This window comes from Falco biarmicus, chromosome 6 (assembly GCF_023638135.1).
Source record: "Falco biarmicus isolate bFalBia1 chromosome 6, bFalBia1.pri, whole genome shotgun sequence".
In the NCBI taxonomy this organism is placed as follows: Eukaryota; Metazoa; Chordata; class Aves; order Falconiformes; family Falconidae; genus Falco; species Falco biarmicus.
In genome coordinates this window covers 51,642,752-51,657,180 of record NC_079293.1, presented here as the reverse complement: position 1 = coordinate 51,657,180, position 14,429 = coordinate 51,642,752, and the positions used below count along the sequence as shown (strand labels likewise).

At 42.5% G+C, this 14,429-nt stretch overlaps 1 protein-coding gene across 12 annotated transcripts in view; it reads right to left on the bottom strand.

Moving 5' to 3' along the window:
- REPS1 (RALBP1 associated Eps domain containing 1) overlaps positions 1–13,730 on the bottom strand; it is a 69,994-nt gene extending 56,264 nt beyond the window's left edge. For 7 of the 12 annotated variants that reach the window (XM_056342312.1, XM_056342313.1, XM_056342314.1 and 4 more), the window contains exon 1: positions 13,332–13,728. In XM_056342312.1, coding sequence (XP_056198287.1) covers positions 13,332–13,484 — 153 coding nt within the window. In that variant the 5' untranslated portion in view covers positions 13,485–13,728. Of the gene's footprint in view, positions 1–13,331 lie in introns of all 12 variants that reach the window. The other 5 variants (XM_056342322.1, XM_056342320.1, XM_056342315.1 and 2 more) reach the window with 3 other exon arrangements.
- Between the last annotated feature and the right edge of the window lie 699 nt (positions 13,731–14,429).

Here is a 14,429-nt window from a genome sequence, read left to right as displayed (position 1 = left end):
CTGACAGATGAACAACTGAGCAGGCTCCAGAAAAGCTTCTTATGAAAAGAACCAATGACACAGGCATTTGGAGCCTATGGAATCATCAGGCAGTAATGGCTTGGGGCAATTTCAAAGCCAGTGCTGGACTGGAAATTATCTTGTTTGGAGCTAGTCAGTACTGCCAATTTAAAAAAAACCCTCCAGTTAAAAACAAATTAATAATTAAGCTACCAGAGCAGTTAAGTATTAGAAAGGAAAGACAAGCATGGATTCAAAGTAAATAGATATAAATGTAGAAAATACACCAGATGTAGTATCAAGAAAAGAAAAATGCCAAGGATACAAGAAAAACCCCAATCCAACCAACAAAAAAAGAATATCCTTCTGCTGCTGAACAAGTAGCTGTCAAATCTACCCATAGATAGCTAAAGGAGTCCTCTATTTCAAACACAGAATGTAGCCCCACCAGAAACATGACTGAAGGTTGGGTAGGATCACTGAATGCAAACATCTAGTGGAGAGTCCTCTGCTGACTGACAGCATGCTTGAACATACTCAAAACAGTCTACCTATAATCTCCTTGAAGGAGGATTTAAACACGCAACAGGTAATAAGATATACTGACAGAGGGGGGGAGGGGCAAGGAGGAATAATAATTAAAAAAATAGTCAAGGGATTGCTTCTCTGAGATTTATGTTTAGAGCTTTCATCTTCTTAAGGAAGACAAAGGATAAGCAATTTCATTAAACTCTTCAAGGAATGCAGAGCCATATTCAAGACAAAATTCTCTATGGCTGTTTCCATCTCCTTAGATACAAAGATCCTGAGGTCAAACTAGTGCAATTAACCTGATTAAGGCCAACAGCTCTGTGAAGCTCCAGAATTGCTGGAAGCTGTTGATGCAAAAAAACCCAACACTCAGTGCAGTAGTTGTAAATTATGAAATTGCACACTCAGTCATCATGTTGCAAAGAAGTAACAGCAGCATCACCAATATCAGGAGCTGGCACAGATCAGACATGCACAGGAAGCAGCATGTTGACGAAGAGCTCTATTTCAAGCACACGCTCCTAGAACTCTTACAGGTTTCAAATAAGAGGTCCTTGAACTTGGAAAGGTTTGTGAACCAAAACAACTAAGACTTGAGAACCTTTAAAAATTCCAAGTGAAGTGGAACAAATCACATCTCTATCAAATGTGGTCAAATGCACTTTCCAGAACTCAGAATACCTCTCTGGGAGAACCTTCCAGAATACCGCAATGCCCCTGCCCCCAGATTTTTCTGTAAAGCAAATCAAGCCCATTACCTGTAAACATTATTCATGCAGAAGTACAACAGTATTTGAACAGGGATGACTTCAATGGTAAAACAATAAATGAAGCAACATACATGCCACCTACATAGTAAAGACAAAAAAATATTTCAACTGTTTGGAGACAGTTACTAAAGTACCTACTGTTCCATACCAGAAGGTGTTTAAGAGGCAAGACTTTAAGGCAACTTTTGAAGGCTGGAAGTTACAGCACACACTGTGTAGGCTGGCAGGAGTGAACACACTTACTGGAGGACCTTCTGTATCACCTCATCTGAACTAGGACATTAATACAAATCTATCCACTACCAAAAAAAAAAAATAATCAAAAAATCACATATTGGTAAGAAGCCAGAAAGAAGAACTGGGTTTCAGAACATACATTTTGGTCCCGATTTTATTAACACATTCTTAATTTTAGGTATTCTAGTAGTCCTACTGTCATGTGGCAGGAGTTTTCATGTTTGTATTGTTGGTCTAAGACTTAATAACCACAAAGAAACCCTACGCAGAATCACAGAATAGCTGGGCTTGGAAAGGTCCTCTTGAGATCATCCACTCCATGCCCCTTGCTCAATGCAGGCTCAGCTACAGCAGGTTGCTTAGGAAAAACGCTATCATGTCAACAATATTATTTCTTGTATCCCATACACAGCAATTCATTGATGAGATTTCTAAGCTCTTTGCAAACTTCAGCATTAAACAGATCATAAAATCATGGAATCATAGAATGGTCTGAATTGGAAGGGACCTTGAAGATCATCTAGTTCCAATCCCCCTGCCCATGGGCAGGGACACCTTCCATTAGATCATGACAGGATGTTTTTCAAATTAAAAGTTTATTGGAATACAGCCTCAGATTGGGTGCTAGAATATGCTGTCCTACGAAGCTGCTCTCCTAAGTCATGTAATCCACTCACCTCAGCTACAACAAAAATTAACCATATCTCTACAGTGTAAGGTAATCTGGGGATGTATACGGGAAGCTGGAAAAAAAAAAAAAAAGAGGAGTATTTCCTAATCATTGCTACTGTAGCAGCAAAAACCTGACCCTCACATACCAAAGACCTATGAAAAACTCCTTTATACTTTTTTCTAGATTGAATACATTTCTTTCCTCACAATTATAATCTTGTTATTCTGCAACCAATGTTGAATAGATCAACTCCTGTCAGTTCATTTATCTCAATCTGTCTCACTAATTACAGAAAGCTGTGTCAGTCTGTGGTCTAACTACAGTCTCTCACCTATCAACTGGACAAAGCAATACTGATTAGTTATTCATCAAGAATTTTTAACTTCTCTTCAGAAAAATCTTACTTGACAGGTAGCTTCTCAGATGCAACAGTTGTTGACATCACTACATAGCAGGAACAAGACAGAGAACTGACAAAGATCCTTCTTTTGATGAGTTATTTTTACCCAAGTCAAGCCTCTGACCCAGTTCTCTGCAAGGCTCCCACAAATCATGACACATGGCGACACCCACGAGAAAAGAAAAACTGGAGACAGGACAAAAAAGAGCTACTAAAATAAACAGTCTAAGTATTGCTCTGCATTCTACATTTCAGCACTAGTAGCAGTATATGACAAACATTTACACAGTCTTACACCTATCCGAAGATCACTTGCAAAATGCATTTATGACGAATTCAAGAACTACTACATTTAATGCAGAGTGTGAAGTAGGAAATGTTCATGTGCTGAGAAGTATAAATGCATGTATTGGAGGCAATGTTGTCTTATTAGGTATTTAAGAAGCACAGCAGTAAGTATAGTTAATACTAAGAATTCCCAAGCACGAGGTGTATTTGGGACAGCATTGTATTTCATTGCATAAGGAATAGTAAAGTCTTCTTTTAAATCCTACTGACTGTTCCATGAAGATGGAACTCAGTCAACATCACAAACCTGGCTTCAGAACACAGGCCTTTAAAGAAATAAAACCAATAGTATTGGAGGACTTCCAAGATGACACATGCTCTCTCACAATGAACTATTTAGAGTCTCCTACCGTCTGAGCCTCTCCTAATACTTCTCCACCCTTGATTTTCACACTGCACATATCCACAGTGGAAACAGACTGCGAAAATACCAACAGGAAGAAAAAGTTACTCATCAGTTTGGACAATTAATTCTCTATAGATACTTTGAACTAAACCTTCCCATTTCACAGGTCATTTCAGCTTCAAATATACATGTATTTCAATCAAATGAAATTTCAGAAATAAAGAATTAGCTGTTCAAAAAATGACCCAATATTTTAAGCCTTAGAGAAATTATTCTGCCCCTGTACTCTGGGATCTGTTTTACAAGATGCCCACTGCCTGAGCAAGGGCTGGCAGATTTGGAGTCATACTTTCACTCTGTTAATACAAAAGCAACAAAAAGTGCTGAAAATTTAAAACTCTGACTCATGACAGATACACACAATACATACATATCTTAACAAGTGAATACATTGAACACCATGAAACACACACACAAAAAACCCCCACAAATGTAGAAATTTTGCCTCCTTTAGTTTCTGAACCAATTATATTTTAGGTCATTCCTGACCTCAATCCATTCCAAAAGTGGTCTGCAGCATCTCTTCTTGTTCCTGGTAGCACACATGTTCGCTGTGGATCAGCTGCATTTACCAAAGACACTTCCCAACATAGTAGCTCTGATTCTTCCATTTGGAATCAGTTTGTGGTCTTGCTAACAGCTCTTGCAAAAGCTGTTATAAGCCATACACATGAATCTTACCCACAGAGCTCCACAGCTCTCTAGAGGTCAGTGGTTCCCTTCTTGATTTGGTAGTACACGCTAACTGCCATCAGTCAATCCACAAAGATGAGGCAGATGCACCCTACATGCAACTACAAAAAAATTCAAGATACTGATTTAAGAGGGGTTATTTCTCTGAAGATCTAGAGCCATAGACTGTCCTACTTGACTGTAACAAACAAACTGTTGCCAAATACCTTCAAAACAAGGACAGAATAAAGAAGCCTATTCCTTTCTGACATGTTCAATAGCACCAACAAAGGAAAATCCAGACAGCCTGATGAACACTCACTTAGAAAGCAACTACCATCCACGCAAGTAAAAAGTCATAGCTGAAGACCTTGAGGCACAGTTGCTCTTTGCTTGCATTAAGATTTCTCTCTACTGTTGTTCTTCTGGCAGAGTAGGTGCTCATGAGAAAGGCACCTTATAAACAGTAATGGTAATAAAGCAGCAAGAAGAACTGGAAATAAAAAAAAAAAAAACAACAACCACTGAAGCAGCAAAAGGCAGTCTGCAAACCTACAAGAACCATTTCTAATTCTTGATGCATAAAGAGGTGGTCTTGGAAGTATTCCACATATCCGTCGTTTCTTCCTATGCAGTTTTACGTTACTGATTAACCTAAACAGCTCTTCCCTCCTCTGCTTTCAGCTGCACAGTTCCCCATTCCTGAGCACTAACTGTTGCTCATCTATCTGATCACACACTGTCATTACTCCACACAGCCAGACAGCAAGAAGTTCCTGTGTTAGTCACCTGCTCTTTCATTAAGCTGAATCTATTTACTGTAAAACCAACAAACACCTCAGCAGCTACAAGGCACATGGGAACATGTGGCTGGTGCCAATAGCTTGTTCATTTGACTAAATGTCTTGTAAGGCTGCAGCCTCAAAAAGTTGTGTTCTTCAGCTTTAAGAGGGGCAAAACAGGTAGAAATGAGGCAACTGAACAGAACGTCACATCAAGAGCACTTGCAGCTCCAACTTCTTTGCCTTGCTCAAAGAAAACCTACTTAGAAGGGAAAGATATATTCATGATATCAGGTTGCTAAGAATTGCTCTCAAACAACTGCCTCAAAAAAACAAAAAAAAAAAAGAAGTGTCTCCTCTTTCCTAGGGGTTCCATAAAACTCAAGCAACAGGAGATGAAGAAACACACTTTAGCAGGAACTCTCAGTGCCTGAGCCAGCCTGTGATGATCTGGGACTCCAGGATGACACTGTAACTTCTGTGAAAAACAGTAGCAGCTGTAGTATCCACCTAAGCCCTAAGAAAGCATCTAGCTTCAGCAGGCATTGGAGAGATACTTTACAGCAATAATACATTTAGTATTTCAAATTATTACTCCAATAACAAATAACTATTTGGAGGTCACATGGATGTTCTAACTGTGGATGCTCCCGCCATACAGCATTAAGTTGAATATTTTCCTGCAAAAATTCTACTTAAGTGCTAACTGTTGACGAGAGCAGCATTCAAACATTTTCACTTCTTTCACACTCCTCTTATAATTATTCTAGTGATTGATATTCCGTGTTAAAATTTATTCTTTTTTTTTTAATATTTTCTCCACATATCACCTTTCATCAATATGCCAGAACAAACGTAAGACATAAAAGTCTTAAAGAATGAACACAACCTTCTGGCTTTTTGCTAATGTAAAATGAAGATTAAGACATTCTCTGATCCCACAGTTAATGGTCATGCTGTGGCCTGGCCAAATAGGACTGCTCAGATCTGGTCTTGTTATTCCTGAGCACTTCCACAAAAGTTGACCTGATGCTGCTGTGCCCATTACCTTATACTGCTTTCTGATCTCAACCTTTTTCCTCTGAGCATCAATCTGACCAGTGTTAATTAGTTACTTTAGACTGCTCTCCTCCTCCCAATAAGGCCTACAAGTCTTAACAATGCATCTATCAAAGTTCAAACAAACCTTAGTTAAAAAGTTCTAAAACCTCCACTTTTACAGAGGTACACTGGAACTCAGAATACAGCTGCTAACCCTAGGGTCTTACATCATTTAAAACATTTTAATTCAGAAAAAACAAGTCATACAGACCATTGCAGTAAGAACAGATTTTACTAGAAGATCCATGACTACTCATCTAAAGCAGGAATAAGTTCACACCTAATGCTAAATTTTACACAGCTCAGTCCTAGTCACCCTTTTCTGGGATTCCTGAAGTTCAAAGACGCATTTGAAACTGAGTCTAGTTGAAACTACTCATTGAGTAGACTTGAGTCTACTCATTGCTCTGTTAACACACCTCAGGAGCATTTTAGATGTCAGAAGACAGTAATTCCAGAAATTCAGGTCAGACTGTCTTTTCCAAGTCCTTTAAGCTATCAAAACAGTTCCTATACAAAGACAGTCATGCCTAAGTTACAATGTATTTTTTATATACCAAGCCCAGGGGATAATTTAACTCTTTAGACACCAACCCCAGCTGGAAAAACAAGCAAGTTACAAAACATGATCTTCAACTCAGGACAATAGTTTAGAAAGAATGACACTGCTGGCTTAATAATATTCTTACAGTCTAAAGTACCATAAAGGGAAAAGAACAAGTGGAAAACACATTCTTACACTAATCATTACTCAAACTCCAGTGAGAAAAATCTGATAGTCAACACATTGCTCCTACACCTACTTCTGACTGCAAACTCATTTAAACAAAGAGCAAAACTCCAATTTGAAGTCTAGCAAGTCTACAAGAAGGACTAAACGGCAATTATTTATGACCTAATAGGTGTGAAACTTGTCTGTAAGGACTAATATTTTGAAAGCTAGCAAATATAATTTAAGAGTCATAGAGACTTCCAGCAAAGTCCTATGATTTCTCAGTATCTGCAGTAATATTTATTGAAGATTAGACTACGGTGAAGGTATGTTTGCCATTTTTCACAGACAGTGGGTGAAGTGCTCAAAGCTTCTAATACAAAAGAAACACCTTTACAGGAAAAAGATCAAATTTACAATTCATAATTCTGTACAGTTAACTTGATTCTAAAACAGCTGTATTTGCCAAAGTTCCTGGTATTTCTGAATAGATTTTAGAATTCTAAACAGTCATGTCAGAATGGATATTAATCATCCCTGCTGTCATCTGACAGCACATTTAAAAAGAAAAAATACACAAACTGTTTTCAAACAAAGCTGAGCTTCGATTCTTGAAATTTGCGGAGTGCTGTGCTGGCACATGGAATTACAAAGGATTTATTTACTATGTAAGTGACTAGAGATGTGGCTACACTGTGAATGCCAGTCAATTTCAAAGGCTTAAAAACAATTACACTGAGAAATCAGCTGAAAACAAGTAAGTTTAATAGACTTAATCTACGCTCCTAAAGTTTTGCCATTAACTTCCTGCTTCTCATTTCAAAAGCAATGATTGTCCTCTGACTAAATGCTGCTGAGATATGAAACTATCTCAAACTAACTAACTGCAAAGGGAGAACAATCTGCACCCCACTATAGTCTCTGTGAAGGTAACATCATTAAAGTAAACATTTTTACCAGAATTCTACAGAAAACTCGAAGTACAGGATACAAAGCAGACTAAGAGCCGTTCCTGGCACTAACAGAAAGTAGGCTGCTTATGTATCTCATCATTACAGAGAAACAAAACATACTGCTCAGCTGCGAGAAAAGAAAAATACTCTATTACAGTAACATTTCATGGGAAAAAAATACGTAATTCACAAATTGGGTATTCTTAACTGCGGACCCAGGCACTTTTTGTACTTATAACTGATTTCTAATAACTCTTTATCTCCTACACAACTGAGACACAGCATAATGTATGTACAAACATCCTTTAAATGTATAAATACTATATATAAACTACATAAGATTATAATCATAAATGGCTACAGTTTCCAGTTTATGGCACTCAGGCTAACAGAATATTACAAATGAGTATGAAAAATACTACAGTAATACAGTTTTACACTGGAAGAATGCCTTAATAATGATCTGTCATAAATACTGCTACAGAATAATTTTATTTTGTAATGTCACATAGAAAAGCTGTAAGCTTTAAAACCAAAAATATAAACCCAAAATGCATAGGTTGGATTCAATTAAGTGACTTTTTAAAATTTGGGCTCATTTGCAGATTAGGTAAAGGACAGTATTAGCAGAGGAAGTCTTTTCACACAGCATACATTATTTTTAAAGATCTGAAAGTGCTATATATTTTTAAATATACTCCAAATCACTGATAGGAAGGCATGGGACTTGCCACACACAAAAAATTCTAACATCTTACCCCACCAGTTCTGAAAAGATCATAAATTCAGCAAATTAACCAGAATGAGGTTGAGTCTTTTGCATATCACCACCACACAGGTAAACCTAGACATGCCCTGGCTCAGCTTCCATTTGCAGTTGACATTTAGTAAACTCTACTGATTTGACAAACAGGTAGCCTTTGCGTAGGAAAATCCACTAAAATGCTAATTGCAACAATAAAATCACTGTGAACAAGTTTTTATTTTCTTAGATCCCTTTTTCTCTACATCCATTCTCCAACAGAGGCCAACATTTTAAGTCAAGAACCTGCAATTTTGTTCTGCTATGTTCTGCCCAAGGATAATAATTCCGATAATAATTGCACTGCACACCAGCAGATGAGCTCTGGCATCTGAGAAAGTTATGATTCCATGTACTCTGTTCCCCACGTTTGCCAAAAGCTATCACCCCAAGAACAAAAGAAGGCAGCATGTGCCTGCACCTTTTTTTGCACAGTGCAGACACCGTAGCTGATGAATGAGGCTTTATGCTAAGAGTCTGGACTTTACAGTGAAACAGCTGCATCACAGGTATGCACTTTCTTACAGCTTTTGATGTGAAGGCAGCAAACTCTTGACAGAAAGTTGAGGGAGACAACCAGACAATGATTTTTTTCCATCAACGACAAGAACAATCAGAACTTGTCTGTAAAGATTCCTTAGAAATGGAAAAAAAAAAAAAAGCTTGAAACTGGCTAACAAGCCAAAAATAGGCTTTAGACTAGGTTTTTAATGGGCTAATGCAAGCATACTGTAATTGAAGAAACTGGGCATAATTTTATGATTCATTTGTCATTTCAAAGACATTCTAACACTAAATTAGAAGTCAGGTAATGTTGCTGTACAACGCCAACACTGAAGATGACCATTCATTTTAGAAAAAGTACATGCAAATACTCACATATTTGTTGCTTTATAGTAATGTTGTCTTTTAAAGCAAGATGGCTTTACTCAATTTCAGATAAGTATCATATGCACAACTGTTTCGTTTCTTGTGAAGTTTCTATGATTCATAATCAAAGAAAAGAGTGCAGGTTCATAAATGTACTATGATTAAATCACCTAAGAAGAATTCTACAAATTGAACAAATGGGACAGTTTTTCTATTAATTCCATGCACAAATAATGAACTTCACAACACATTTTTTGGCAGACTGTAGCTTTTACAAGCAACTTCACCACCAGTATAGAGACACCAAGACCTGATTTTAATAGCATACCTACATCAGCATTTTAGGTCAGATGTGGAATATGCTTTTGAAGCCAATTTCCCGAGCATCCTCACTGCTCTGGTTCACACTGTGCAGCCACTCCAGAATAGGCAACTGTATTTCTTTTGTATTAAGCTAACCTAGAAGATACGCTCCAGGAGTGCACCTAATGAATTCCAGCTAACATTCAGGCTACAGAACCAGGCCAGAACTTTATCAAAGATAAGCTTCTGAAATACATATAGAGGCTGGATGGCAGCTCCTCAGCATCACTTGTGGCGTGTCATACTAGTTGCTAATACAAACACCGATGCACATGCAACTGGGCCAGGAGCTCAGGCAGCTGAGTCAAGTGAAAAATAGCTTGACAAAACCCCCTAACTTTTGGCTGAACAAGCTCCCTGAACCAGCTCTCACTGTCTGTTCAAATGAATGTCAATGCCAGCATAAGGCAGCTCCAGCTTCTAGTGGTTTAAGCTACCATGAAATCCATGCCAAGTCACAACTGAAATAGCCAAACGCTCTAGAAAAAGGAAAGTTCTGCTCTTCCCCTCCATCAGCAAACAGTTTTCCCGCCTCTTTCCTTGTGCCACCCATGACATTCATTCAACCCCACCATTTGCTGATACATAGTTGAAATCAACAAAAAACTGATTAATTTTCTGCATGCATAGCCCCTAATGCCAGCATACAACAGCACCAGACAGGCACTAGCATCTCTGCAAGGAGAAGCAGGAGCACATGGCTAGCAGAAAAACGAGCCACCTCATCAGTGGCAACTCACCATTAGATTGGTTCAGCTGCAGGGTGAAACCGCACCCTGAGAGCAAGTTAAAGACTCATGTAACCCTTGTGAAGTAGCTGGAGTTCTTATCCCAACACACCTGCTTTTATTCACTGTTTTATGCAAATCTTCTACCTTAATGCTAATTTCAAGGATGTGCACAAAAAGGCAGAAATATGGGTTAATAAAGGCTGGTGTTCTCACACACGCAGTTCAGGCTGTAACATCTTCGGTGTTGTGTATTTGTTCTGGTAACAAGGCTGTCCTTTTGTAGATGTGTACTCAGTGGACGTAGAGCTTTTTTCCCCCCCAGTGTTTCACTGCTTTCTGAGCATATGATTTGTATACAGCAACCATAACTGTTTCAGTCTTTTATATGTTTATCTATTCCCATTTAACAGGCAGCTGACAGTGTCCTTTAGAGGCAGAAATGAGAATGATTAGGAAAAACTAACTGCATATATTAACTTCTCCTGCTGCAAGATATATCTCACAAACATAACTCTTCACAGGGAAGTTTGCATGTACATCCAGCCTTTAAACAACATTGTGGAAAACAAAACAAGTTATGGGTCCAAAAATGCAACTGCACACATTTTCATTTCCAACAGAATCAATTCTGAATTATTCAAAGGTATCTACAAGATCTGTACTACTGGAGAGTAAAAACTTCAAGGTAGCTCCTCAGGACTACTTGGTCCCTGTGGGTTTGAAGAGCGGTAATTTTGTACTATGTTTTGCACACCTATGAAGGTAATTAGCATTCACGTGACAAGCACTACACTTGCATTCCAGGATTATATAAGAATTAGGTAACTGAATCAAGTTCTTTTCCCAGCAAGCATCAGGTATTTCAAATGAACAGGTAAGAACACAGTACAGTCAAAAGAAAATTCCACCTCCTTCACAGGGTTTCCTTATTTCTTAAGCTACAATATCTTGATGTTTCAGTTACATAGTCACAGCTCCCCAAGCATGAAATCCAACCTCCCTTTGAAGAACCCCCATACAATATATTCATGCCTGTGGCCTGTGTTAACCCGAGGTATAGCCATATTTAAAGAACATAAAAATAACTAGACAACTAGATTCTTTCCCTCACAAGTACAAGGTATTTAACAGGTGACCAGCAATTGCACAAGATATTCATAATGGGTCAAACTGCTAAGGGCATTTTGACTTTATTATTTACAGTCTCATTCCTCAGGCAATCTAATATCTTGCTTGCCATTTTAACTGCAAGGTTTGCCTTGAGATCACTACAATGATAAGCCAGGTCTGTTTCTTGAGTTAATTTATTTAGAACCCATGGAATGACGCCAGAGTAGTTTCTCTTCTTCAGATGCAATCTACTTTGCAAGAAAATATCTGACCTCCTCCACAACAGATAAAGATATAATCCATGGCCACTTGTATTCAAAATTCCAAGTGCTTCCAAGTCTTTCCAAAGTTCTTGCACTAAATCCTTGCATAAACCAAAATCTCTAGCACTAGCCTACTTTATCTATACACTGATCAAGACCAGTCTTACGGAAAATAGATTCTAAATACAACAAATATGTACACATTCACTTTCCTGGGGTGATTTTCCTGAAATTTTGGCCACACACAGAAAGAAGCAGTGGGTGGCCCTTGAGATACTTCACTCGTTAACACCGAGCATGAGACTCTCTTACCATTAAGGCCAGTCTAGCAAGTCATCAAATAAGAGACTACTAGTTTTACCAGTAAAAAGCATTTCTTATGCAGCCCTCTTCCACTTTTTTTTTTTCCATCTTGAACTCATTGTAACCAACCGAGTTGCTTTTAGGAACTTAAAACACATCAGCAGTAACCCTAGTTAAACATAAGCATTCTGCTGAAATCTGGTACTAAACTGCAGAACGCTGAAATTTGTGTATTATATCTCCGGCTACAGTGACTTTAATGCTTTGTTAAAAGGGCTGCTTATCTCACTAGGCTGAGGATGAAACTGCATAAAAGGCAGCAGGGCTTTTTAGATAAGTTTTACCCACAGCAGCTCAAAACGGTACATAAACTTTAAAGCACTGAACAATGACAGAGGAACTGCAGCAGCAGCAAATGATTACAAATAGCCGTTCATAAGAGCGGGTCACTGAGAATACTTCCCGCAAATAATTACACAAGGCACATCGCAGCTGACTTTCCCTTTTCTATGTGGGTAGCTCTGCAATACTGCTACACCTTAAAAACGTAACCTGGCCAAGGAATTAAGCGCTAAAACTGTGCACGTACATATTGCAAGTGCGGGCCCGTGTCATTCTTTACGCTGCATTTTTCGCTGTTAGAAATGTTTTGATGACTACAGGTAAGTTAATACCTGCTGGGAACCGATGTCCAAAAAAGACTGCCTGGCTTAGGTAAGCGGATCAGCATCGGCAGCGCCCAGCGAGCCGAACGCAGATCTCCTTCCGTGTTGCTCTCCAGCAGCAGACTGCGGGATGAATCTCCCCCGCACCCCCAAAACGCTTTGGGGGTCTCACGCTTTGGATGGCCTCTGCCGACACGACACCAAAAAGCCACTTTCCCACCAGCTGCCGGACACTCCAGCGGAGGTCACGGCCACCCCGCTCCCCGCCCCGCAGCCAGAGGCCCCAGAGCACCAAGCGGGGCCCCGCCACAGGCAGCTCCGCGCGGCAGCGCTGCGCCCCCCGCCCCTCCCTCTCCCCGGCGCGGCTCAGCCTCCCCCCTGCCCGGGCTGCGGCTGCCGGCTCCGGGCCGGACAATAGCTCCCCAGTCCCCGGCGGGTCCCGCTCCGGCCTCCCCGCCCTGGCCCGCCACCGCCGGCGGGACGACCCCCGCCAGGGGGCTGCCGGGCGGGCAAGGGGCCGAGGGCCGGGCCGAGCACGGCGGCGGGAGGCGCGGCAGCACCGGCCGGGGCCGTCTCCCCGCGGGCAGTAACGGCGGGGCGGTGCCCGGGCCCGCCGCCCCCCGGGGCCCGCACGGCTACCTGCATGACCACGTCGTTAGGCAGCTGCGCGGCGCGGAAGAGCTCCAGGACCCGCCCGTTGGACGCCACCTTCTTGGTGCTCTCGGTGTCGCAGTAGGAGAAGAGGTCGCAGTAGTAGCGCTGCTCCGCCTCGCTCAGCGTCAGGCCCTCCATCTTACACGCCGGCTCCGCGCGGCGCTGCCGCCGCCGCCGCCGCCCCGCATGCAAGGGCGGCGGCCCGGCCGGCGGGGGAGCAGCGGAGAGCGCGTGGGGCTGCCTCGCGCCGCCCGGAACGCCGCGGCGCGGGGGACGGGACCGGGCGGGACGGGACGCGACGCCGCCGGCCGCCGCGCGCCCTAGCCAACCGCCGCGCGCGAGCGGCCGCTCACACCTTCCCCCCACCAACCGCCCTCCCGCCCACACGGTGGCGCGCCTGCGCGCCTGCCCCGCGCCTGCGCCCCGCGCCCGGCCAGCGCGCGGCCCAGAAAGGGAGGCGGGGCAACGCCGCGCGCCGCCGGGCCCGCCGCGCCGCGGGGAGCCGGCCCACTCCGCGCGAGAGGCGGCGGAAGCGCCAGGCCCGGGGGGCGGGGTCAGCGGGGAAGAGGGCCAGCAGCGCTCCCCGCCGCGCCGCCCCGCCCCGTCCCCTCCCCGCGCCGCGGTGCCGACACCGGCGGCGGCGCCCCCGGGCGGGGCTGAGCCGGACTGGCGGCGGCCCGGGCGCACCGCCCCCTTCCCGGGGCCCGGATGTGCGGGGAGGCCGTGCGCAGCAGCGCCCCCTCTGGGCGTGGCGTGGCGGTGCGGGGAGGCGCGTTGGGCTGCGGTGGCCCCGCGCTGGGAGCTTCCTCCGGGAAGCCCTTGGGCTCTCTCTGGGGCGTTTGTGTTTTATGTCTAAAAGTAATCCGAACATCTGAAAATTAAAATCCGAAATTTTAATTGAGTTGTTATTTTATTATTTCCATTTTTGCAGCGGGACCACTCTTTTGCATTAACGGGGACCACTTGGCTGTAAGTTTGTCCCAGACACGCCGATTAGTACGGGGAGGAGGTTGCGTAGCGCGGGGCTGCTCCCACCTACCCAAGTGCCAGGCAGTTCTGAAGTAGGTGTAACACGTGTGCATG